Source organism: Cygnus atratus, chromosome 5, assembly GCF_013377495.2.
Source record: "Cygnus atratus isolate AKBS03 ecotype Queensland, Australia chromosome 5, CAtr_DNAZoo_HiC_assembly, whole genome shotgun sequence".
NCBI classification, from domain to species: domain Eukaryota; kingdom Metazoa; phylum Chordata; class Aves; order Anseriformes; family Anatidae; genus Cygnus; species Cygnus atratus.
This window is the reverse complement of record NC_066366.1, coordinates 9,125,645-9,152,745: the sequence shown is the minus strand read 5'-3', so window position 1 is coordinate 9,152,745 and position 27,101 is coordinate 9,125,645. Positions and strand designations below refer to the sequence as shown.

General features: G+C 40.4%; 1 protein-coding gene across 1 annotated transcript; it reads right to left on the bottom strand.

Moving 5' to 3' along the window:
• Positions 1 to 559: 559 nt before the first annotated feature.
• SLC5A12 (solute carrier family 5 member 12) lies at positions 560 to 16,162 on the bottom strand. The gene is made up of 15 exons (XM_035550069.1): positions 15,806 to 16,162; positions 14,219 to 14,284; positions 12,713 to 12,764; positions 11,181 to 11,248; positions 9,978 to 10,132; positions 8,782 to 8,922; positions 7,292 to 7,421; positions 6,865 to 6,953; positions 5,710 to 5,822; positions 3,825 to 3,892; positions 3,385 to 3,471; positions 2,551 to 2,729; positions 2,349 to 2,452; positions 2,021 to 2,142; positions 560 to 721 (listed from the first exon to the last, which is right to left on the bottom strand). Exons 1-15 carry the CDS (start codon positions 16,160 to 16,162, stop codon positions 560 to 562), a joined length of 1,893 nt encoding a protein of 630 aa, XP_035405962.1.
• Between the last annotated feature and the right edge of the window lie 10,939 nt (positions 16,163 to 27,101).

Below are 27,101 nucleotides of genomic sequence, written 5' to 3'. Positions count from 1 at the left end.
AAGCAAGCACGATTAACTCAGTCAACAAAAGACCAGTCTGGTCTATACAACGTTCCTGTGAGGAGGCTTTTTGTAATACATAAGAATAGGCACATTCTAGGTCAGCTTAACCTCCATATTTTCCCCTGGGCTCTCTCCATCAGCCGTGGAGAGAGCATGCCCTCCATCAGAGGGCAGTTCACAGTCTCACCTTAGTGAGAGACCCTAGAAGCTTATCTGAAGTCTTGTTTTATCACAAGTTCACCTTTGCACATTTCCCTTCAATGACTAGTTAGTGAACAGAGAATGTGGTATAGACGTATCGCAGCTACTTCCTAGTAGGAGTTTCCATGAAAAGATTCATGAAACATTTCTTCTGAAATAGCAGTGCTTCCAAAACCCTATTGTTTTATGATTTCCCAGTTCTGTCATGAAATTCATAAAAATCTGGCCTTTATTGCTATAGAGAGCAATTGTTCTCTCTTGGTCATCTATAAGCCGGTAAATGCAATATAAAGAGCTCTTCATTTCTGAAGCTGGAGAAATAAAGTCTGATTAAATGTCCCTTGTTCCTCCGCTTCTAGAGACGAGATTCTCTGCTCATATTAGTATAGGATTTTTCTTCAGGATTATAACCAGGTAATTGGCTTCTGTTTTCTTCATTGACACTATTCTTGAAGGTGATATCTTTTGTTCCAGTTTTATTTGGAGTAACTGTAGGAAGATTTTTTTCAAAATCCACCTGAAAAAAGAACAAAAATACCCTAGTAGTTTGAAGAGTGCATGAACTGCTTTTTTTGTTTTGCTTAGAGGGTATCACGTTACATGGTGAAATTTTGACATCCTTTCCTGCAGATCTGAGTACTTCACTACTTAAAATGACTGTCAGACCCACTAAACAGCGCACATTTGTGTCCCGTCTCCCCACGCTCACACCCCATCCCCCCAACAGTCACTGATTTTTCTTGTTCCCCCATGGAAAGTCTCTAATAAAAGCAACAAATAAAAGCAACAGAAACAACTTCTCAGAACTCCTCTGTTGATGCACAAGTCTTGGAATATGTTTTTGGTGTGTTCCCAATCACTGAAATTTATTTTATCGTTAGCATATTTATCTGCATTTTAGTGGTCTGTCTTTTTGTCTGGCCTATACTTGCCTCAGTGGTTTCACACTGCAACTACTTAATTTATGTTGTTATTCTATATTTTAAGCAAATACAAGGGAATAAATGCATGTGTGACTTTTTTTTTCTGCTTTTATTAACATGGGGATTTATTTCTCTGTGGAAAGTCTCAGCTGAACACCTAAAAGCCAAGTCAAACAGCTGAAGTAAATCTAGAGCCACAGCTGTTCTCCAAATTAGACCATCAAATGTAGCGTCAAACTTGATGCAAGCTGTGTGGGGAGGGACTTTATTGCCAAATACTGTGAGCCTTGCAGGCTAAAGATTACTTTCAAGATTTTCAGGTACTCGTAGATGTCTCTGTAGATGACTTGTACTTCTGATCCTAGCAGATTTTGCCAAGAAGGAGCAATGTTGTTTCTATGCAAAATGTTGTGATAGCACAAGAAAATGGGGTGCTCCTCCCTAACAAGCAGTGGAGCCCTGGGACACCTGGGGAGGAGCCATTATCTCCCCTAGGGGGCCAGCAGCAGCCTAGGTGCCTGTGGTTGCCTTTCTGTGTGATGGGCTGGCCAGGAGCATGGCTGCAGCATGGAGAAGCTCTGCTGGCTTTGGAGGCTGGGATGGCAGCGGGAGAGCTCCATGGACACGTGAGTGCTAAAATTTTTCTTCCTGTACTTGGTGGAAGGAGGCAACAGCTGGGTGAACCCCTCCCTAGGGTGTAAAGTACGGCTTTGTCCCTGCTCGGCCACCTGAGGGGGAGGTCAGCCCTGTCCACCCATGGGGAAATAAGTAACCTATTGCTGGCTGGAGCTGAGCCTGGGTTTGGCCAGTCTCGCTTCCAGTCACACAGTCACCCCTCGTGTGACCATAACGGGGGGCTGCCGATGGTTCCTCAGTTCCGCGCGAGTACTCACATCCTGGCTGTCGTGCTGCACGCCACACCACAGCAACGTTTTGAGCCTTTCAGACCAAAAGCAAAACAGGTTGCAGACCGGCTTAATTAGCACCGGGGGGATGTCTTCTCCTCTGGTGGGGCCTGAAAGGAGGGGATAGGGAAGTTGAAGGTACGGCCATAGAAAGGCGGGTGTGAGCTCTGGGTGCCCCAGCCCATGAGGTGGGGCCGCAGCAGCCACGCTCCCCTCAGGCTGGGCTTCACGAGCTGCTCACAGGGCTCCCCTGCTGCTCTTCAGCAGCAGAGCTGGGTTCTTGTGTAACAGGGCTTTGTTTTCATAAAACACCAACCTGTTACAAAGCTGATCAGCAGCCCTGTGATGGCGCAGCCCAGGCAGCCAATGGCACTGAAGTAGAGGTAGGACAGGGAGTACCAAGTGTCTGCCAGCAGCGGCCTGAGGAAACATGACAGAGAGAGAGAAAAGCCACTTGTAATGGCTGTTGCCAAGGGGCATGCTCATGCTGGGCTGAACCCATGGTGATGGGGATATACCTGTCAGCAGCTGCTGTGGGGGCCACTGTGGTCAGCAGGCTTGTAGTGTTTGCCAGCGTGCAGTTGAGAGTCGACAGCTCCAGGGGAAGGGTCTTGGTGGGCGGCGCGGGATAAATGAAAGAGCCGATGCCAGCCCAGAAGGCCAAGGTGATCCCTGTTAGGAGGCCACCGATAGCGCCCTTGGCAGGGAGAGAAAGGAACAGTCAGAGACAGGGAGCGTCTGGGAAGCACATCTCAGCAAATGTTTGCGGTCTCCCTGTCAGCATATATCATCTGGGTTCTCTCTTGGCTGAGGTGTCAAACACAGTCACCTGTTGTCCTCTAGTTAGGAGAGATGCAGCAAAACGGTGTTGATCAAAACTACAGTGACAGAGTAGAGTCTTATTGCCGGGTAAATGTGCTGGGACCACCCGTTGGGCAGTGTGAAATGAGCTCATGTTCTGCTTTACCTGAGTTAAAACCCAAGGTAGTGAAGGCAGAGTGATTGAAGTCATTCTGCACTTCCCAAGGTGGGTATGGGTTTGGGGGTGGCGGGGCATATGTTATGTTGAATATTTTTTTTTTTTTTTATAGAAGAGAAGGAATTGAAATATTTAATAAAAAAAAAAGTCAAATGTCCATCTAATTATTCCACAGTTAGGTAGAGTTAAATTCAAACTGGATACATGCAGACAGTGAGAAGGGGTTTCTAAACAGTTCTCAGGCTCTAAATCTGATAGCCAGCTTGGACTCTAAATCCAAGTCTAAATCCACGAAATAATGTTCATGGTGGGGTCTTAACCAAAATATACTGAGGTGTTCTTTCAGTTAATAAGGATTTTTTTTTTTTCTTACCTTCCAGTTAACACAAGGAAAGACAATTCCCAGGGTAAATAATCCCAGCATGGGACCCCCGCACATCCCATGAATGGAGAGTGCAGCCTGTGGACATAGAGAAGAGACATAAGCCTAAGCAACAGCTGGGGGAGCTTAAGCAATTCTGATTGCCGTCTGCAACTTTCAGTGGAGGAGAAAGGACAAACAGTAACTTTGGCACACCATGAAAGAATTGCAATCAGTATCACTTCTCGGCAATGAGTAAGTAGCAAAAGAGACTTTTTTCTGATTCTTTTTTGCCTAGTTATTTCTCTTAGCAGATGAGGAATTAATATGAGTATCTACAGGAATTGTTCAGGTAAGCTAGAAGGCCCCAGGGATGTCAGTATTGTTGGTTCAGTTCATTGCATTTCAGTTTGTTACTGTTCAGTTTGTTGCATTTTTGAAGCACTACATACCTGCACGATTCCTCCCAGCAGTGATGCTGCTGCAGCCATTGAAGTGCACAGGGCGCCATATAATATACCTGAAAAAGAACAGGCAGAATGACTGTCAGTGCCGGTTCATAGTGCAGTCCATTTGTAATTGATGTAGTGTCATAAGTGACCAGGCAGCATGGAGGAATTTGAAGTTTGGGTTTTGATATGTAAAGCAGACCACTAAGCACTCAGCAGTGTCTTGTGTGAAGTTATGTTGGTTTTGTTGGTTGATTGGGTTTGTTTGTTTGTTCTTATGAAGTAGAATCTGGCAGTGGAATTGACTTAGAAGTTATGTTTCCTGTAGAAATGTTTCAATTGCTATTGCCTTGAAATAATATTTTTAAATGATCTAATGAATGAATTGCACAATGATAAACAAAATGGCATTTTTCATTTTACACCTGTTTTAACCTTGTGGTAGACAACTCTGTTGTAGAAGTCTTGAGTCAAGATTCAACAACAAAATTTATGTGCTAGCAAACCTTTGTTACCGGATGTACAAATGGTTCTAACTGTGCTAACTGTAAAAGCTAAGAAGTGGTAAATCTGGAACAAAATGTTGGAGTTGTTATGGAGACAGAGTATTGATTTTGTTATCAAATTGGTTTATGTTATCATATGGTTGGTTATCAACTGGTTTATGTTATCAAATGCCAATAGTGGGTTATGATGTTAATACAATACTTGTACAAGGGTTATGACATTACTGCAGTGCTTCTAAAACTTATCTTAGAAATTCAAACCACTTTGGACTTGGTTTTGACAGTTTTTCTTTTCTTTTTCACATGTTCATTGTCTTCTGAAAAAAATTGAAAACCTGCTTATATGAGTCTCAGATTTGAACAGAAATGTCTTACTGTGCTACTTACTATTAATAATAATATTCAGTAATACTGCTATAGGCCAATGTGGTAATTACACTGATATCCTTTCTGTGTTGTAAAGGAGTTTCCAGAATATTCTCCAGTATCTTCAGTACATAAAAAAAAAAAATAAATTTGAAACTTTTCAAAAAGATTGTGCTTTGTCCTTGTTGATGCTAGCCTATATGTGTTTCCGTACCATGAGATATGGTACAGAACATGCGAAATTTTAATGAAACATTAGACTGATGAAGGCTTAAAGGATGAGGTGGGGTTAGAAGCAGAAATGGATTTCTGAAGCAGTCAGTATAGGCACTGCCCTTCACTACTTGAACGAGTGCTGGGTGTTCTTTGCTTTGGAGTACAGTTTCATTGTCCTGTGTGAAATAACATGCAGGCTTCTGCAAGCTAGCAATGGGCTTCTTTGTTCCTCCCTTTCTTCATTTTTAGCCCCCGAACTATAGACTAGCTTAAGTATCTTTAGCTTTATAGTTCAAAGGCTGTTCTTGCAATGCAGTCCTTAATTTTACTCCAAGGGAGGGAGCACAATTCTGTAGGTACTGCGTATGTTCACTAGCAAACTTCCTGAATTCATGAGACAGAGACAACATCGCAGCTTAGTGATGTGGTTGTTCAGATGTTAGTAGACCATATTATGACACACAGTTCTAAGAAGTGTAACTTCTTTCTATTCAACTTAATTTTAGTTACTTATCTGAGGAACTTAAGTTAAAAGCGTCATCTCTGATAGCTTGTTCTGTGGTTAACAAAGATGTGAGTAGGAGTAAGAAGCTTTTCCAGGGGGTAGAAGAGATCATAGGCAGGCTGATTACTCTCTATATAAACCTTTCTTTTGCTATAGACCAAGTAGAAAGCCTAAGGCAATAAAGCTCCTTGCTAGAGTATATAAAAACCTGCACTATTCTTTCCTGTAATAACAGCAATCGGGAGGGACAGAGACGTTTGCCTTTACACAGATGGATTCCACTTGGGCTACCTACATAAACCTTTGCTGATCCATGTGCTCCTCTTCTCAGAGAGGTTTGGGAAACACTGCTTGACCAAGTCTTCAAAGGTAACAGTTGCTAAAGCGTTGATGCTTGCCGCCACTGTGCTGCAAAGGAGAGAACAATGATAAGTAAATGCAAAGCTGAAATCAGCTTCAAGAAAAATCATCACCGAATTTGCAGGGTTATAATTGCAGGCACTAACTTTTGTGATCCTCCCAACCCTGTATTTGCACACCGGGGTCTCATACCAAGGGATGTGACTTAACCTGAGATATGCAGTACTGCTTACTCCAGAGGTAGTGTACTACACTGCCACAAGATGCCTGTTGTTTTCCCTCACAACTGAAAAATATCAAATGGAAGTAGTCTGACTCTTAGCTAGGTGAGTTAATCTGTATTTGGCAAGCATAATCTCTGTGACCTTGTTGTGACAATATGGTAGGAAATGCAGCATCAATACCTTTATCACAGTATTTGGTACTCAGTGTTCTTTGCTCTGTAAGCCTCCTGCCCAGAGCAGCCAGTGGGCTTTACACATATTTTTCCCTGTCTTGATAGCTCTCCTTGCTGTATATTTTCTACAGATACAGTGTCTTTTAAAACAGCGTGTTGGTGACTGACTCTCTGACATCTAATGGATGTCATTGTGAATTTGCACCTTCTCTCTTTCTAATGTCCTATGAAGTATTGATGTTTGGTCTGTAGAGGGTAGAAATTGCAATAGCATGCAGCCCTCTGAGTTTCTAAAACTACTCTGTCAACTTCTCTTCTAGTCTGTTTCACGTACAGGTAGGCTTGCTAAAAAGCTTTCTGTTCCTAACTCTGATATTATGGCTGTCAGGTTTTCAGTTATTTCAGTTAACTGAGCTCTTTTTTGAAGAGAACAAGCGTTTCCTCAGCTTTATTATACACTTTTCTTTGTCGATCACATTATTCTAAAACATATTTGAGATAAAAAAAAAAAAAAAGGTATTGGAGATGTGGAGCCAAACTTTGGTATAATATTATGCAACTTGGCAAAGTACTACTGCTTCTTTCCGGAATGTGCTAAGAAAAACAGCTGTGTATTACTTAGTGTTTCTTGTTTTGGCCCTGTTCTATGTCCTCAAGAAATCAGTGGTGTGTAGCTAAAATGTCATTTCATACCTCAGCGTTCCACTGAATGCACAGGCAACAAATAGTCCTGGGACTCCCGGCATGGAAGAAAAAATGTCCATAACAAAATATGGCATGAGCTGGGGCAGAAGACACAGAAGACCAACGTAAGAAATCAGTTAAGATTTTCCTGGGTAACAGAAGAGAAGTAGCTGCTTCTGATCATGCTGGATAATTCTGGTTTTGTTCCAGCTAACAAGTCCTGTCGGATTTTGAGAAAAGCAGATGTTGTGTAGCAAAAACACTCCATCAGGTTAGTACTGCAGGAGTGTTAGAATATATGGATACTAGCCCTGACTGGGCAATCACCTCAGTGCCTGCAGAGAGACACAAAGCATCCCACAAAATCTAAATGGTCTTTACTCATGCAATATCTGGGCCCAAAGCAGCTCCAAATGATAATAATCTGTATCTGTACCTGATCAGGAGCTGAAATGAAACCGGCAGTCCAAGGGTCACAATTCTTGTAATGAGAGTACATCACTAAACCACAAAATACTGCACACACCAGGACTATCCAAAGTCCCAATAAATTCAGGTAAAGTGCTCTAGAACAGAAGAGAAATTCTATTTAGTACAAGATAAGTATAGGAAACTGTTACATGTTAATTATTCATAATTTTTTGAGACACCTTGATCAAAGCTAGCTGTACTACAAAAAAAAAAAAAAGGCATGAACAGGCTGTGTTTTTCACCTATACAGCAAAAATACATGTTCTAGGTAATGATGTACCATTGGAAAAGATTCATGCAAAGTCGGTAACTATTCTGTGCAGCACAGGCTGCACCAGACCCTGGGACTGTTCCTCCTCTCACCTGTATGAGAGGATTTTTGTCTGTTCGGAGTTGTTGCTCTTCTCCCTCTAAGGTGTACAGAATTTTATTTCACATGGATTCTGTTGTGGTTGTGATGCTACCGTGTGAAGTAACGTGCTTTTTCAGTCAGGGAAATGGACATGAATGATAACATCCATTGGGGAGGTTGTGTGACTGTGGTTCAGTAATCCTGTAGTTCCAGGGAGATGCCAGATATTATGCAGCCTACATTTTGTTCGGTCATCACCTTTCACAAGGTCCCTGGCTAGGGCCAGTTCCAGATCAGAGCTATGCTGCTGGGACTTGAAGGTCTTTCTGGACTTGAAACTAGTGACATTCTCACTGTTGTCACTTCCAAACATTTGTAGACTGAATTTCAGTAGGCTAAATTCATATAACCTATCATAACATTAAGAAAAATGAGTATGACTACAGCTAGCAAAAATAAAAAATAAAAATTAAGTGTTTGAAGAATTTAAAAAAAAAATGTTGCTATTTTAACCAAGTGAGCAAGCAATTATCATTAGGCATATGAAAAAGTCTGGTTGCTTAGTACAATGTGTGTCTAGTTATGCACATACTGACATTGAACTTTAGGAAGCTAGCAGGCTGGAAACCTATATGTCTGTATTGTCAAGTTTCACTATTCTCCAATAATTCCATTTTTTTAATGTATGTTTTATAATTTTAATCATTCGTGGTCCCATTTTATTTAGATGATGCCTTGTTCTGTCATACTCCATTAACTCAATAACCAATATCAATAAAATACAACATAGAATTCCTGAAAGAATGCTTTTCCAATAAAGGTACAGTCAGCGCTTCTTCTCTTTGGGTGTCTTATCCAAACTCTGCTTCTGAAGATTAATTTGGCAGCTTGACACCAGATAAATGAGCTGCAAATTTAGCTTACCCATTTTTCTTTCTTAATGTACTTATGTAGTTTAGGACCAGAGGGAAAAGACTGATAGGCCAAAGTTGGCTAACTACCACCCAACATTGTTCCAATATTTATTTAGACAAACTGTTGATATAATTCCATGTCTGCCAGTATGTTTGATTGCTAGGATAGGTTAAGGATAGGTAACTTACACCTTAGCGTGCTTCTCGGATTTGCAGGAAATGCATCTCTGTATTGTGGACTGATTAACTCCATAGAGTCCCAGCCAAGTAAATGCTCCGCCAACAACAATTGTCCAAAAGGTATGTCGTCTTAAAGGATCTACATCAAAGCTACAAAAGAAAAAGAGAAGCAGTTTGCTTACTGCGACACAGTTTCATTCAGCAAGAGGTAGATGATTTTCCAGGAATATCTTATCCATTCTATCATCTGAATCAGGAATACTGCACTCATAATGCTGTTTGGCAGTACAGATATTATCTGATGTGTTTTGTTTTAGGTTTGGAGAGCTTTTATTTTTTTTTTTTATATTGGAACATAATACTGTTAAGTCAGGATAAATATATATTATGTAGGTCGAGTCAGAACTAAGAAATAAATAACATCTGGAAGGTTAATATTCAAATTTCAGATCTGCATGTTACACCAAACGACCGGCAAGCCATCCTGCCTGGGACCCCATAATCAGCAAGGAATAAAGCCATACACTAAACTCTTAAAAATCCACCAAGCTTTCAGTTACGTCATCCTAAAGTATTATTTTCTTTAAAATATATTGCTTCAGCTGCAGTGTTATCTTTTTTTAACAATGAAATTTCATTACTCAGCAATTCTAACCATTACAAGAATATCTTTGTCTTACATCTGTCTTCTTTGCAATTCTGTTAATACATGTTGCAGATAACATTTGACCTTGCTGCTATTTTCTGTCAGTGACTTGCCTTGATCAATGAACTTTTCAGTCAATGCCCCATACAGCAAAACGAAGGTAAGTTTGCTATCCCAGTGCCTTGGTTCACCATTTCTAACTGCTGTGGTGAGTGTACTTCAAATAAAGTGCCTTTTCTATGAACAGAAAATGACAGATGTATACAATTGGAAGGAATAATCGGGTAGGTTTGTAACAACACAAAGAAAAATGCTGGAGCTTCCTTTGAGTTCAGTAGGGCTTTCATTTCTTCAAAGTAGGCATTGGAAAGAGGAATTTATCTCTCCTTGGAGGTCAACTGCATTCCCAAGAACTGAAGAAATAAGGACTAGGCTTTTCTGAGATGGTTTCCTGTTAGTATGTGACTATAGTATGGTAGAGAGTTAGTGTCTTGGTCAGAATAGGGTTTCTATATGCTAAGTGTACAAAAATAAAGGGTTTGAACCATTTGTTTCTTACTCAAATATGCTTAGTCGTGATCCTTCATAGGCATCTTCCCAGACCTTGGTTGATCCACCGCTCAGAATAGTTCCTCGAATCAAGACCGTTACGAAGCCAAGCACCATAACCACCATTTGAAATGCATCAGTCCAGACAACAGCTTTTAATCCTCCCTGAAACAAACAGAAACTGCATGTTCTCATCTTCTTTCTTGTTGCTCAGATACAGCAGCAAGTAAAAGTACCCCTTATTTCAGGAGCTCACGGACTACTGTCTGTCTAGCAAATCAGGCCTTTTCTTAAACTTCCTTTATATCCTACCACAAAGGTTGTATTTCTGCAGATCAAATGATGAGACAGAGCCTAAATGGCTTGCCCAGAATCATATGAGAACATCTGACCTCCAGTTAAATGCTTTTTTTTCCTGCCTTCTTAATATGCATTTGAAGAATATATCATGGTGTGGAACAAGCTTAGGGAGTACAACTTGGCCAATGTTTGTACTTCCCATAGCACTCTGTATACTTCTTAAAGCCCAGTGGTCCACAATTAGACAAATGACACAGAATACCCCCCAGAATGTTTGCAGCTCAGCTTTCTTCTGTAGATACTTTCATATTTCATCAAATCTGTGCTAGAGCAGCATAAGTAGTGTTTCCAGCATGAGTGGAAATACTGACAAAATTCATTAGTGGTAGTAATGTCATGACAACTAGAAATTGCATGTGTCCTGAGCTTAAGTGCTCTGCCACTTCCACTGCAGTGTTTATCTTGTTTTTGTTACCCAAAGTCTCACAATGCTTCCTCTCAGAAGCAAAGCTCTCTCCATGACCTGTTGGCCATCCTTCCTAGGTTTTATCACTCTGCACTTGATCTGGGGTGACACCAGAGGCACATTTTTATTAAGGTGTTTTTCAGTCTGTAACTTGTAAAAGATAAAGCAAAACACCTCAAAAGATATAGTATGGCAAAGGAAGGTTATCACTTCCTTATCTGCACTCTGACTTAAACCTTGAGACATATAGCAGAGTATTTGAGAATTTTTTTTCCCTCCGAATAGACTTATTCATACCACAGTCTGAAAGAAATTTATCTCATGTTCTACTACTTGAAACACTCAGACCATGTTTAGAAACCTTACCTCTGTTATAGGCTGTCATGTATAAAGGATGGTTGAATTAAAAATCTGTATTTAAGCTGTTTGGTTATGCATGTTACGTACCAGAGTGCAGTAGAAAGTGCAGACAATTCCTGTCGCAACAACAGAGCCCCAGAGATCAAATCCAGTGACTGTGAAACCAAAGAAAAACAACTGATTAGCGAAATGGGGATAGGCTATCTGGATGGTAACAGAAAAGCTATGATCCTTTAGCCCTAGAAGGATGAACATAAATAATAATCTCTGTGTCTGTTAGGAGCTTTGCTGGATTGTTCAGGTTTCTTAAACCTACTAGATACTGTTTTGCATTGTTGTTTTCTTGCAAATTAGCTTTCAAGTGTGCAGAAGTAATGCATAAGAATAAATGCAAAAAAAAAAAATCCATTCCCTGTGATTCAGAACATTTCAATGCTAAACCATACTGCTGATGAATTGTTTTAATGCATAGTATTTTGCATGTACATTTCACTTCACAAAGTTTCTATATAAAAGATGTACAAATTTCAGTTGGGTTATAATGAAACCTCTCCCATCAGGCACAGTTTGTGAGAGCACATCTACTTATAAAGGTTCTGTTAGTAATAAGATTAGTACGACCTAATAATGAACATGAACTTCAGCGACTCACATCTGTTGCATAACACACAGCTGAGCTCCAGAGGGAGGAAACTTGATGGCATGTGAAAGGTGGTATCAGACAAATCAGATGCAACTTAAATGATGAACGATGCAAAGAGCCTCCTAATCTCTTCCAAATCAATCTTAATTAAATCAGGTATGCCAGGAGTTAGGCACGGGTGGTTCCCTGTGCTCTGTGATAGTAAATTCACTAATCCTTTCTATGGTGATAGATGCTGTATGCCTGGTTTTCAAGACGAATGAAAGAAGTATGTGAAGCAGCACAGCATCTAGCTACAAGGAATGGGTTTAGGCCCATGGGAATCAGAATGAGAGTTCAAGTTCTGGCATCGTGTCAAAAATGCAGTAGGATCTTTCAACATAACCGTTACCTCCAGGAGCTCGACTTTCATCTTGCCTGAAAGATTACATCCCTGCCAGAAAAAATTCCCTCAGCATCCATAGGGGCATTAACTCAGTATCATCCCTAAATGAAACTGCTTCCAGCTGTTTTAATGACTGGTTAGATGCCTTACTCTCCCACATCTCTACACGCAGCTGTGCAGTTGCAAACACCTTGAGACAGAAGAATCTCAGCTTTGTGCCATAGGTACTAACAGTAATAGCAGCACAGGGAGACAGGGAACGGAGGAATCAAAGTACAGAATGTGGTCTTGGATCGTCAGCTTGTACTGTGAACTTTGTCAGGATGTTGAGAAATTGCTCATCGCTAACTTCTTTGTGTTGTTACTAAGTGCAAAGCAGAACAGCAAATGCTGGACACTGGCTACTTTACTGGTCTGAGAGGGGCCTCATGAGTCAGAAACTGAGAGCTTCTAGGTGCAGGCAAACACCTTGCTACAGAAGTTTTGAGAACTTTCTTGTTAGATGACTTTTATCTACTTTGCTCACTTTGGTTACTCTGCTTGTCTTGTGGTGCGGTTATTTGGGGTAGCCATGTAGGCATGGAAACTCACCTTGGTTGAGAGCCAGTGATGGAGCATAAACCACTATTCCTGTGTAAAGGATCTGAAGGAGAAAAAGTTCATGAAAAAGAAGTGTATGTGAATCATCAGTGATAATGTTTCTATTTAGAAAGGGGCTTAGAGCAGAATACCAGACCTAGAGGCTTTTTTAGATCACTTTGCTTTACTGTTTCTGTCTTTACAAGATACAAATGCTTGTTTTAATTCCTTTCACATGGAAGGACTATTATCCATCTTGATATTTCTTATTTCATTCATTGCTAAGATGAGTAGACATCCAAAATATCCTCGTCAAATACAAAGAGGAGGACTCAGTAAAACACACTGATGGGGGAATAGCTTGTATTGGATTTTGGAAATAAAACTTCCCTTGTTCAGTTGCTTGCAGAGTAGCTAACATGATGCTCTTCATGCCTTCATGTATATGTTCTGACAGACTGAAAGTGAAACAATCTGAAAGCAAAGGAGTGTTTGTATCTATTGCTAAAGGTCCTAGAATTAATAAAAATGGATTGGAAGTAAAAAGAAATGTCACCCAATGTCCCAAAGGTTTTCATGGAATACATTATTAATATTTTGAGAAATCTGGTGAACATTTATATCCAAGGGCAAAAAAGCTATGTGATGTCTGCAGTGGTGTTTTGGGTAGTTCCATAAGTTTTTCTGGGGTAAGTAAAGCTAGTCTCCACTCAGCCTCTCTGCCCACCAGCCAGGAACGTTATGATTTCTTTTATCCGTACATGTAGGGGTGTGGACTGGCTGTCTAGTCAGTGCTGTATGGTAATGTAGAGCAGTCTATAAATGTGGAAGTCTGTACATGCTAAGCAGTAATTTCTGCCCTGTGGTCTGTTGGCTTTGATCCCAAGACCTGTTGCTGGGATCAGCCCTTTTGAGACCAGGGATTGGCTGACCCTACCCCTCCTGCTGCCTGGGAGCAGCTGGGCAGGTGCTGCCAACTCATCTGCCTCTCCCTTATCCTGGATAGAAGACTGAGAGGAAACCCCAGCTACCCCCTCAGAGGGTTGCCACTGGGACCATCACAGGGCTGGAGCCATCTGGGCATCCCCCAGGAGGTACTGCGTGCAGCAGCCTTGCAATGGGATAGCCTCATCCCAGTGTTGTAAATTGGTAATGGTTGCACTAAGTGTACCTAATATTGCTCATCTAGTTTCTTAAGAAAGACATAATTCACTCTATTGGAAAGAGAAGGATTTCAAGGAAACAGTGGGACCCGCAATTGGAGATGATGTGCGAGTTTAGCAGAACATCCAAGTGTCAAAGGCAAAAAGAATGACCTTTTTAATCATAAGTAGGAAGAAGAAAGTAGGAAAGCAACTATCCTTTCTTTTTTAACATTCACTATCCAACTGTACAAAAAAAGGAAAACTCATTAAAGCATCTCATTTAAAAACAAAAAAAAGTGCAGTCTAACATGAGTACTTCAAAATAAATATGTTGAGTGAAATTATCACAAACCAAGAGGCAATATCGTCTTACCGTCTGCAGGATGTAGATCAGTGTTGCAGCAAGACGGACGATCTTGTTAAATCTTAACTCCAAATACTAGGAAAGAGGAATTTCAGTAAATTGCACATGTAGCATCTGTGACACAGCTATTAACCTTCTGTTCTCCCTGAGTAACAGCTTGCTGTGCAAGTAAAACCACTGGCAACTGACACTACTGCTGTGAGTAATGAACAGGAGAGCATAATTGATGTCACACATAGAGATAATTACATTTCAGAAATCTCTTCCTCCACAAAATGTAGTTGAAATTATATGCTGGGTTGCAGTATTCAGTATCTGTTTGTACTGGAAATACCTGAAAAATCTCAGGAGCTACAAAGAAAAAGGAACTTAAAACTTCAAATGGAAGTATATTCCAACTGTTGGAACAGGAAACTTAAGGTCATCTCTAATTGAAACAGGACAAAAACAGTGGTGGAGCAGATGGAGGAGCAGCAATGTAGAGGCCTTCACTGCCCCCAGGCTAATCTGGCTTTGTCATTTGCTTTGTCTTAACCTAAAGCCAAATCTGCCTATGATCTACAAGTCAGGTTCTTCCAGGCTCCCAGTGGGTGTAGTGAGGTGTTCCTTATTATTGTGCGACTTAAAAGTGAGCTCTAGCCCCAAAAGCCCAAATTTTAAACCATAATCACCACCTAACATCTCTACATAGAGTTGACTAAAAAATGAAGTCTTCATTGCTAAAGATGTAGCAGCCCTGTGTGGGCTGGGTCTCTTCCTGGGCCATGACCCTGTGCATTCCCCATCAGACACTGGGCACAGGCCTTTACACATCTCTAGGCATAATATTTTAAAAGCAGCCTGTTTCTTACTAATTTTGTTCATGATAATCTCTTTTGTCTCTTGCATAATAAGCCCCACACTTTGCTGTACAAATGAATAGCTTATTTATGTAATTTGACTTGTTTCCAAAATTAATTCAGGAATTCAGTAGCCATCTTTCTAGTATTCTTCAAGGGACTGTGACTGCCATGACACCTCCCGTGGTTCAGATAAGAAAAGTAATTCTTTCTCAGATCTTGCATCAAAACCAGCTAGAAAATGCGGTCAGTCCTAGCAGTGAGAATAGATGGTCAATTTTATTTTTTCCTGCCGATCACTGAAATACTCCCAAATATCCTGGCAGAACTGTTTGACAGGACAGAAGTTTCTCAGAAAGGTTTGGGCATAGAGAACAAGGGCAGCCTTCCCGTTACCAAGAAGCTCCTTCTGAACTAACATGGTTTTGCTCATTCAATCCTTGATCAGCCAAAACTTCCCATAAACATGAGCAGCAAAATCTACAGCAGTTTATTAAAGGGGCTGGAGGGGTTCCCCAAATATACAAAAGCGTTTTAAAATTTAACTTCTGCTTTCAAGTTACGCAGTAACTAACTAGTTTGTATAATGCAACCCATTTTTAAGCATAATTCTTGTATCAGTACATTTGTTCTGTAAAATATTGCAGAAAGTCTTCTGTCATGGATTGTTCACTAGAAATATCTATATTCCTCATACTGTCTTTTATAGTGGAATAAAAGCTATTTAAAATATATATATATATATATATTTACTTACCTCATAAGTGCTTGTAATGCCAGATCGGTAAAATACAGGTAGAAAAAGCTCAGCAGTAAAAATGATGACAATGGTATATGAAAGAAAGAAAAGAACAAAGGATGCCCCATAGCGGTAAACTTCAGAGGGTGTCCCCAGAACTGTTACTGCTGACATGAAACTGGACGTGAGAGAGAAAGCTATTGGTCCATATGACATCTGCTTACCGCCCACCAAAAATTCCTTTGAAGTTTTCTTTTTCCTCTCTTTAATTGCAAAAAAGACTCCAATGCTAGCACATACTAAAAATAGTAGAGCAAAAACAACATAGTCCCAAGCCACAAATTTTTTAATTTCTGGAGCTATAAAGTTCGACATAGCACCAGCTGGGCAATTCTCTGATAGAGGATTCTGATATACTGTAGCTGTTGCTCTGAGCAGATCTACTCTTAGCAGCAAAGGTGTAGCTTATCTACAGCTTATCAACAACAAATAATAAACAGACTATTCAGCTATGGACTTTTTTTATCCTGGTCACCTCTGATGAGGGAAAAAAAAAAATGGCTCGGGATGAGTTCGGAAGGTGCTGCATGCACTTAGACCCTAGTGCTACTGATGTTTCTGGCAGGCTGGGCCAGGGGACGTAGCTGTGAAACCTGTACTACACTCCCTTTTTATCTGCGAGGTTTTAATTTACGGTTAAATATTAGCCTGACAGATTGACTTGATCTGACTCTTTTCTGACCTCTCAGCATTTTTAAATAATAAAATGAGAGCAATAAAAAAATAAATAAAGGAGAGGGAAATGAAGGAAAGCTTGTTGTACAGACCTATGACCCTACTGGTGAGTTTGTTTTCGAAGCAGCAATTCCTTCATATGGTTAAAATCTAAACTTGAGCATCAGCGATAGGGTTCGCACTTGTCCTCTGGCATTTTAAGTGTGTTCCTTGATGGACACTCTGCCCTAGAGAACCAGAGGCTTTAATGATGCAAAGTAACTCTAATGCTTCCCTCAACCCCGTAGCCCTCTTGCTGGGTAACCCAATGTGTTCGGCTACCTCAGCGGTGTCAGAACCAAAATGTGCTGAAAAGACAGCACAGGCAGAAAGGGGCCATGCTGTGTTTGAGGATGACTTTCATTTACCACCTGAGTTTCCCTGTTGGCTACTAACAGCAGTTTTACTTATAGCTTATATGGGTTTGTGTGAGAGGTGCTGATTTCATTTTTCCATGGACAGCTTGGTCAGACCTGCAGGGCCAAAGAGAAGCAGCTTAGACAATAGCAACACTTCTTAACTAAATCTTTGCCATAATTTCTGGAATTCAATGAATTAGGTTTTCCTAGTGTTTTTTTTGTTTAAGTAGATAAATACTCATTCAACCACAGCCTACAGCATGGCAATACATTTTTCCAAAGCAGACAATGACTTGTCATTCCAAAGGATGGACTTCTTGTAGAAAGAGGCTGTGTGTGCAGTCATAGTCCTGGGGTGAGGGTGGAGGGTCAATTGTAGAGATGCTCACAAGAGATGCAGTAGCCTGGGGTAGCCTTCGGTAGCCAAAGTCCTTCTTTTCAGCCTTGCCTTAGGATGAATGCATACCACCACACCTACTTAAGTTATCTATAAACTGAGGTGGTCTTGCTGTGTTGGTTGTACCCAGCGAGTTAGTAGGCATCCAGAGCTGATGTTTTGCCTGATCCTATCCATCTGTTCAGGAGGAGAAGTACATGCACAGCCACCCTCAGCTCCTGGTGCAGAGTCGAAGAATATCCAGCCTGTGGCTGGATCTGACTTCCACCTCTATCCCAGTGTTCTGCAGAGTGTGGACAGTTTTTGCAGCTGATTTCAGCAAGATTGAGTATAAAAGGGGGGATGGCCAAGCCTGTTGCTGCTGCAGAGTGTGAGTTTAAAAAAGACCATGCAAAGATATTTCTCAAAAGGCAATGCTTCATCTATAGCTGAAAAACTTTTAGTCCCCAGAAGTTTTTAAAAAGCGAAGTACACATTTGTGAGGTCTAATCTAGGCCATTGAGAAAGCTGGGCAATTAATTAAAGCCATGTTTGTTGCCACAGCAATTGTCTGTGTGCTGGAACCTGCAGTTAGCGTGATGGAGGGACCAGCTGAGAGAGCAATAAACCAACTTGCGTTCAATCAAAGCGAGCCGTTATAGGTAGTGCTCTGTAAACTTATCTGACCGCCTTACAGTAATTTGTTTATCTAAGTGTACCCCCATCACTGGTTAATATTTCTCTTTTGTACAGAACATGTCTTAAGGTGTGTCCACTTTCAAAAAAGCATTAACTTTCACTTGTCAGTCTTCTGCTTTTTTTTTTTCTTCTTTTTCCTCTTTGTATAACTGCATGGACGTTTGCTGCAGGTTTGAGATTTTGATTCATACCTACAGAGTCTGATTAATAAATGTCTTTGGCAACGGTAAAAGCCATGCTATTACAACAGCAAGATTCTGGGGTCAAACATCAACCCAGGCTGGCAGGAGGCTGACTTCATGGGGTATGGATCCAGGCATGTAGGGCTAAGCGAGCAGAGCGTCTGCGTGCTTCTTCCCATGAACCACAGCTCAGTGCAAGCTCAGTGATGACGATGACGCGTGAATTCACAAAAAGCTGTAAAGAAATGAACTTGTGGGTATTTCCTCTTAAAAGTGGGCCACTAAACTGCATCTCTTGTAGTAAGGCAGCATCAGTCTAAAATTGAAAAGGGTGACAAACTGTTCGTGGTTTTTAGGGTCTGGGGTTGAAAATAATAATAAAAAAAACAGCAATCTGGGTCAGGAGATTTCTGTGCCAGTCATGTTACAAGAGCAAATGTAAGTGGAAGATCACTGTAACATCTATTCTAGGAAAAGAAGTGTATTGTAATATATTATTACTGGCTTGAGCACATTATTAGAATGGTCTGTTTGCCGTCAAAAAGTACTGCCAATTAGCAGTTGGGCCGACCATGCTGTCACCCAATGACAAATAAATCTGCCTGTTGGCTAATATGGGCTCAGCACACAGGAATTTGGGTTTGATTCCAGGGAGCTTTTCCAGATAGTAATATTCCTATTAGCATAAATGTAGGCCTACAGAGATCTCTTTTGTTTGTTTGGTTTTTTTTAATGGTCTTTCAAGAAGAAAAGTGTTTTGGAGCAATTGTGTTTTGCACAGAAAGTAGGCAAAAGTCAATGGACAATAAACTGGAAATCAAGTTAGAAATGTCGGTTGTATGTTTAGGATGCTATAGCCCTCTGATACATTTTCAGCATATCTTACTGGTATTGTTCAGAAAAGACTACATTCCACTTTAAATAAAAGAGAGCTTAAAAATACAATTTCTAAAGGAGAAATATAATTTTAAAATAGTACCAAGCACTTTTTATTCTCTTGATGATATTCTTAGCTGGGAATAATTGAAATTGTATTTCCTGGGAAAATATGATAGTTTTATATTTTTCCTGTGGAAACCCCTGTGAAATAGAAGTTTCATTTAGCCAGGACAGCACAAGGAAGCAACCTGATATCTTGAAGTTTCCATATAACCCTTCCACTAAAGACCGAACAAGAAATCCAACTCGAGCATTTGGATTTTCCTCTCGAGGCTGTTTGCAGCTGGATGGGCATCCAGGGCTGAATTACACGTGTCATGAGCGTGAAGATCCTGGTTCAGCAGTACGATTCTCACGGTTGTCAAAACCTGCTGCTGCACAGGTTAATGGAGTGAGGCCACGAGTGCATGAAGCAGTTGTGTGTTTGGGGCGACCATCACCTTTGTATCCAACTGTCTTGGCTTTTTTTCTGTGAGCAGAGGTATGAGGAGAGTTAGACTGATAATATCTAAGCATCTGTTAGATTCTTCTGTCTGGACCGATAATATTTAAGCACTTGTTAGATTCTTTCATCATATTAAATTAATTTAGCCACAATTATTTATTTGCAATTATTTCAATTAAAAGCTTTGCTTTAGAGACTCCATTAAAGCATGAGAAAAATCCTCCTGCTATCAATTCAATGACTGCAGTGTCTCATGATAGCTCATATCTGGATAGTTATAATAATTATGGGATTTCCTTATTTTCTGGCAAATTAACCTTCCAAGCTTGAATTTGCTAAGTCCTTTTGCTTTCTATCCATATTAGGCTATGAGGCCAGTTAGATATTAATATAAAAAGAACATGTTTGAACTGAGACATCTGCCAAGGTTTGGTGCCCACGTGCCATCCACGTGGGATGGCGTCATATTGCATAACCACTGAAAACATGCATTGGGTGTAAACCACTTACTTCAAGGCCATATTTGACAATACTCAATGACTAACTAACATTTCAAAAGTGATTAGCACTTAAACTTTCTCACTGTGAGGGATTTGTCGGTAGATTTTCAGATAGCTGGGGAGATTACTTGCAACAAATGCTTTTTATGGACTTCAGCGCTGCTTGCTAATGAAGTCTACTGATGGCAGGACTTCAAGGCTTTTGAGAAGAGAAGAGATGTCCAGAGAAGAAAATGTATAATATATGAAATCATTGGAAATTGTAAGGTGAAGAATTTCTGAAGAGTTATGTTTTACCATTATATTTTAAGTTGTTAGCATCCTTTACCCGAAGTTGTGGTGTTTCACAGGTGATAGCATATGAAAGGAGAATATTTTTCATCAGGTATTTCTTTGGAATTGTATCCTGTCTCAGGCTGTGTGTGTTACCTGCTTTTGTTCATTTCAGTGAGATTCTTTTAAGTACTTTTGTTACATATTTTGACATCTTTTGGGGGGTGGGATAAATAATTGGTTGTATTTGTCTTATTTGTTCAATAAATGTCATCATGTAGGACTGATTTTTCAGACTTTTCTCTAGTGGAGTTTCTGCTTCCATTAACCCAAGTTCTAGCTGTAACCCTTTTTCAGTCTGAAAAGGGAGATAATGGCTTTGTTGTAAATATATTTTTAGTGTATTGGTAATATTTGAAATCTTATCATATTAATGCTTACATAGATTCTTCAAAATTTTAAGTCATATTTCAGTTTGGAAGACCTTTTTCTAGTAAATAGTTCCACGTTGGGGAGTGTGTTGTGTGGGAAGAGGCAGCTTTGCTTAGTAGAATTGCATATACGCAACTATATTTGGGGTTTATACTGAGTAAAACCAACTCCTCAATCAAAACTTTGCATGACATTCTTATGCATCAATCTGAAATATCCCTCTAGATCATAGCTCCTAAACTAACTTAGCTCATTTGTAACTAGTAGGATATATCAAGTATTGGTCTTGACATGTGTTCAAGTCTTGAGGGTCTGATTTTGGGCAGAGGGTTCTTGTCATAAGAAGCAGCCCATTGCATTTTTAAAGACACTAAGAATTTTAAGATCAACCTTACTCTTTGGTAAAGTAGAATCTCCTTTTCAACAATGGGAGAAAAGTAACAACTTTTGTTTAAAAAAGAAAAAAAAATGCGATAGTCTTTCTGCAAGACAGCATCTACAAAAATGGTGAGCTCTAACCATGGACAGAGGACCAAACAGTTTACTGCAAAATCTCTAGAATATAAGTTTTCAGTCCCAAACACCTTCCTGGTTTTGTCCAATGACTTCTCTTAAAAAATATCCCTTTGTGTTCTTTAGAAACATCCCTGTTAAAGTGATTGGTTAGTCAGCCTTCACAAGCATAAAGAAATGCTCTGTGAACAGTTTCCATGATGCTTTCCTCTTGAGGCTGAGAAAGTTTTTTATTCTTCTTGCCTCTTTGATCCTAGCCTTCTTCATTAACAGTAAATACATAAATACATACTGGAAATCCCAAGCAGAGTTCATAATATTCTTTAGGGAAGTACCTAAAACATATTCAGTAGTTCAGTTAATGATGAGTAGGTGACAGGTTGGGGTTTTGGCAACTGCCCACTCAGTACTCCCAGTGATTTTGGGCAACATCTTTAGATGTGGTGAAAGAAGAGGGCAGGTAATGGTGAAAATGGTCCCATGCATGCTGATTGCAAAACAGAAGGACAAGAGCCCACAGAAAATCCAAACACAAAGTATGTTGTAAAAGGTGCATGTGGATAAATGTATAAAGCAATAAATGCCAGGAGATGCTCTTGGATGGTCAGATGGTCTATTTGAGACACCTAATAGGGCTTGAATTAATGGGACCCAAATCTGATTGAGGAAGTAGATCTGTGGCACAAAGCTGGCCAGATGGTGCCCTCTTTGACCAGCCCCTCCTCCTTACTTGCTACCATTAGGTAGCCACAATGATACTTAAACAGATATCTAGGACCAAACACAAACAACAGAATTAATCCAAGATAAGGGTGTGCTGAAGTGGCTTTCTCTTTGTCATAGAAAATTTGCTTTTGGAAGAAATAATGTAACTTTATTCTTTAAGTCCATAAAATGAAGGCTGACAAGTGCATCCTGAAATTCTGCTCTCTCTCTCCCTTATGATAGAGAAATTCAGGGTCTTGGAGATAAATTCCTTTTCTTGTATGATAATCCTCATGTAGCACTGGAGAGTTACAGTCTTGAGATACCAACTTCTCCCTGAGCAGGAAAAGTTACAGCGTGCTGACACACAGTAAGTGCTAAAGAGGGTACAGGGTGACCTGCTGCATCCAGTTGCTTACCCTGCGTGCATGGTATGGGAAGAAAAAAGCCCAAACCTTGCCTCTAATAGTAGTTATGGAACCTGATCAGGTAATGTGGCTAACTCAATAGGGAAACAGTGCATATTTAAGAATTCCTTCCCCTGTGGTACCAGTTGTCTGTTGTCTATTTATTATTGATAAAAGAAAAGTTGGAAATGTTATGCATAAAAGCTCAAAAATGCAGCCAAGTATCTGAAAACACAGAGAGATTTTTAAGATTCTCTTTTACAAATGCATATATAAAATATTGAATCTGACAAACAGATTTTACCTATTTTGTATCTTTTTATCCTGAATGAAGAACAGTGCACTTAATAATCAAGTCAAATGGTGTCCAGACAGCATCTTCTAGTACACAAGCTGGCACACATGCACAGGCTGCTACTACAGAAGTTTGAGTATATTTCTGTTCTTATGAATCTTCTGGTATGATTTTTCTTTGTGACGGCTCCAAAATTTCTGTTTTTCACATGCGAATACTGGCAGCTAGTCTTGCCTATCATACTGCTCTGAAAGTAAAAAATTATTTTTTCTGGATGGGAGACGTTTCCCGCTGGAGTAAGCACTGGTTTCAGATGACAGAAGTCATACCTCTCTGAGGCAGCCAAGTATCATGTAGTCTGATGCTACCTCTCTGAGGCAGCCAAGTATCATGTAGTCTGATGCTCAGTCATCAGACCATGAATATTCTCGCTAGCTTCAGCTGAGTTGGTCTGTTGAATACTTTTGTCATGAGTAACAGGTCCAAATCCTGACCCTTGATCACAGACTGATCGTTAGTACTGACAAGAGGTTGAATTTTTCATTCCTAAGTGGCCTAAAAAAATTGTAGTTTCTGCACTCTGGTGCTTGAGTTAAATGCTCGAGTCTGGGTTTTGTCAATTATTGTAATCATGAGAGTCATTCTGGAAGATAATATCAACTCAGGCTTAACATTGGACATTGACTTGCTGGTGCTGCTCCAAGTGCCTAGGTCTATACATACATCTAATTCAACTTTCAAAATTAAGTTGTTCTTGTGGCTGTCGAGTCTGAATAGTATTCATAAAGAGTGACAGCCTCTCTTAGTAGGATTATAAAAATACATGTTGCATATTTTTCTCTAAATGCTTCTTTTCTTGCACTTGGATCAGGTCGTTCCTCTATTTGGTATATACTGTTTTCACCAAAAAGCATTTACAGTGTGGCTGTCAGGTAAATAACTGTTCACTGCTGAAATATTCGAAAAACACTTCTTCCTCCTGATAATGCAGATAATGAACTGATTGTTTTGCTATATAGTAGGCAAGTGTTTCACTGCACCCTGACTGACTTATTTTTCAGCTTGCCACTCAATACATTTCAATACAGAACCGTGAAAAAGTCATTGGAGGATTAAAGGTATTAAAGCAGGTGGCTGAAAAGGAAATGGTAACTCATTTGTTGAGAAACAGCAAACTTCTGGAGTGCAAAATGCATTAAAAATCCAAGGTGTGTCACTAAGAAGCCTCTGTTAAACTTACAGGTTACTATCTTTCCTTTATGGTGGACTTTGTCTTTTCTTAAGAGGTCCTCTTTAATGATTACTTTTTCCTCAGAAAGACACGCTTATTTATCTATACAAAGATCATTACAACCTGGTAATTTGGGGAACTGGAGGTATTGCTTATAGTTTCAAAATAGCTTATTCCTCCGGGACACGAAGTCCTCCCCGCAGGACCGCTCTTCCCTGGCGGCACCGGGTCGCGTGAGGCTTCCAGCCAGGGGTGCCCACCGGCACAGCCAAGTCTCAGCACTCCCCCCACACTCCCTCCTGCATGCTCGGGTGCACGGGGCCAGAGATGTGGAAAGCCGGTTGCATGCTTGCTGAGCAGGGTCACTCGGGCTGCACGGGGGCTGCTCTTGTTGCATACCTGCTTACAGAGAAAAATGCAGAGCTGGCACCGAGAATAGGATCCTATTCTTCAACGGCACTGAGCTGGCGAACTGTATTAAAATAAGCTTTAATCTGGAACATTGGATTTCAAATAATTGGGGTGTTCTCAAAAAAAAAAAAAATCAGCTGAGGTTGACTTTCAGTCCAAAATGCACTCTGTGAACTATGGTGTCCGTACAGGCAGTGCTGGGTTACAATTAGGAAAACTCAGTGTTTTCCTTTTGGGGAAAAAAAGATGAAGTCTCAGCTGTGCCTTTCAGCCTTCCCAAATCTGCCTAGTTTCTTTTTTCTTCTTCTTTTTTTTTTTTTTTTTTTTTTTGTAGAGGGAGAAATAGTGAATAGGAAAGTAGCTTGCTATTTATCTACCCAGGGTAGTGATTTGTTTTCCAGTAATGACGCAGATATGGTGCAGAAGGATGTTTTTCTCCCAATATGGGTCAAAATAAGTTATCAGGTATTGCAGCCAAGCCCGTGGGCCGAGGAGCCCCTGCAATAGCTCCTGTAGCAGGTATGAGCTGGATGGAGGCGCTGACCCGATTGCAAAATCAAAGAAGTCAGGAAGGCTGCGGTGCTCCTGGTGACTGGATGGTGCTGTCACCAAGGAGATAAGGCTGTCCTTCAGATCATCAGTCTTCCACCTAGACACTGTGGCAAATACTCCTTAAAAGGTGGGACTAGGGGACATCTCATCCTGTTTCGGATCACTCCCCAGTTACCATGTTGGGATGTTTTATCTGTGATGAGTCCTGTGATTGTTCTGTTGTGTTCAGGAAGTGCTGAGAGTCCTGAGGCTTCAGAGCAAGTTTCCAAAATCGGTCTTAGAGAATTGTTCTTTTTTTTTTCTTTTTTTTTTTCCAGTTTTCCCAACAAAAGAGTGGGAGAGAGAGAGAGTGGGAGAGCACATGAGGGTGAGCAAGGCAAAGAGAAGGGGGCCAAAGGAAGGCACAGCTGGGGAAAGGTACTGCATTGGCTGTTTCAGATTCTTGCAGGGCTTGGCAAGAAAGAGCAGAGTATTAATGAAATAAGAAAAGTTACTTCATTTGAATACAGAAGTAGCTTAGCAAATGAAGACTGTTAGCTGGCTTTTTGTTACATTAACTGTACAAGTTTTACTACCTGTTAGCAAAGGATGTATGGACTGACAGCAGGATGAGCCAACTGAGCCCAGAGCATCTCATCAAAAGGCAGCAGACGAAGACTGAACAAAATTGCAATGTTGTGCCCTAGCTTGTTTTAAAATGAGGATAACGTGCAGCAAAAGTAGAACACCATGTATGCTGAGTTAGCAATCTGGTCGAAAAGCACTTAAGGAAGTATGTCACCACTGGGAAGGAAGCAGACAGCTGAGATCTTGCTGCAGGTTATTTAAGGATAAGGAAGCACAGAGTGCACTTGATAAAAAAGCAGTGTGTGCTTCGCTATTTCTGTGCTGTTAAAAGCCTCAGAAACCAAAGTAATCTCAACATTGCTCTTCAATTGTTAATAAGCAGTAAGAATACTGCTTCAGCTCTGCAAAAAGCACTTAGAAACAGTTTCACAGCAAACATAGGAATACAAAAATGATGTACATTTGAGGATCACCTTTAATGAAATCCTGTAGTGTGTGTGGACTGCTTTAATAAGTGTCTCCACTTGGCATAAAGCTGAGGATCACAACCTGCCTTCATATACCCCTGCATTATCATACTAAAGGAGAAGGGAAAATTCAGACAGTTCCTGAGGAACGAAGTGGCTTAACACTGAATAGACCTGGCATCTTTCATTGAATTACAGGCTTCACGTACTCCAATGAAATTGTGCTGTGCAAAGTACATTTTCCCTGCATATTTCATAGAAAACACAAATCAAAGGAAGAGATTTTTTTTGCAGGACCTGGAGATCAACCGTTGATTTTTACATGTTTTTATTTATTTACTTTTTGTATTTATTTCACTTTTCTTTCTGAACATACTTCTAAGGGATCTCTTCATCATGTTTTGCCTGTATAATTTCACTCCCCTTATGTACTCACATCCTTATCTTGATATAGGTTGCTAACTGAGCGACAATACCACATTACAAAAAGGTTTTGTGTGTTGTTCTGCAAAAAGAATAGCTTCTCTTGGTCTGCAGAAATACTCTGATATTCTGTATCATCATTGTAATCTCCAAATTATTAGCCCTTCTTTATTTTTTTCCTAACCTTAAATAAAGAGCTAGTCATGGTTACAAATAGTCCAGCAAAAAAAGTATTTAAAAGAAACCAAGTTTGCCTGCAACTAGACAATATATTTCTCTAGAAAGGCCCAGGTGGAGAGCTGTCCTGGTCTGGTCTTGCCTCTAACATGTGTGGGGTGAGGAGGAGCAGAGTCATGCCACTTCTCTGTGGGTCTGTGCCCAGTGGACCTTCTCTTTTGTCTTGCATCCGAGGCCCTAAAGCACTTATTGCTTTGCTATAACTCCTTAATTAATTTAAATTGTGCTAAATGAGCTTTTGTACACACCTTTGTTTGGGCCATCTTTAAGGCTGCCGAAAGCTGCTCTCCATATTCATCCCTGAAGGGCCAAAAAGCAGAGAGAGAGAAACTTCTGGAGGGTACCAAAAAGTAATGCGACATGAAGCAAACGGTAGGAATTGGAGAAAATGTGTTTGCCTTAATGGAAAACAGACTGAGCCCCTAGACAGCAGATAGCAGCCGCGTTCATGTGCCACGCCACGTTAGCCTGTGTTTATAACAGCAGAATGTGTGCTCTGTTCCTCTTGTCAAGCTGCACGTGTGTTG

Coding starts and splice junctions, on each gene's coding strand:
- SLC5A12 (XM_035550069.1), bottom strand. CDS start 16,162: ATGTCGAACTTTATAGCTCCAGAAATTAAAAAATTTGTGGCTTGGGAC. Junction 12,765..14,218: donor TGATCTACATCCTGCAGACG/GTAAGACGATAT, acceptor TTTCTCCTTCAG/ATCCTTTACACAGGAATAGT. Junction 8,923..9,977: donor TCACGACTAAGCATATTTGA/GTAAGAAACAAA, acceptor TTTCTTTTGTAG/CTTTGATGTAGATCCTTTAA.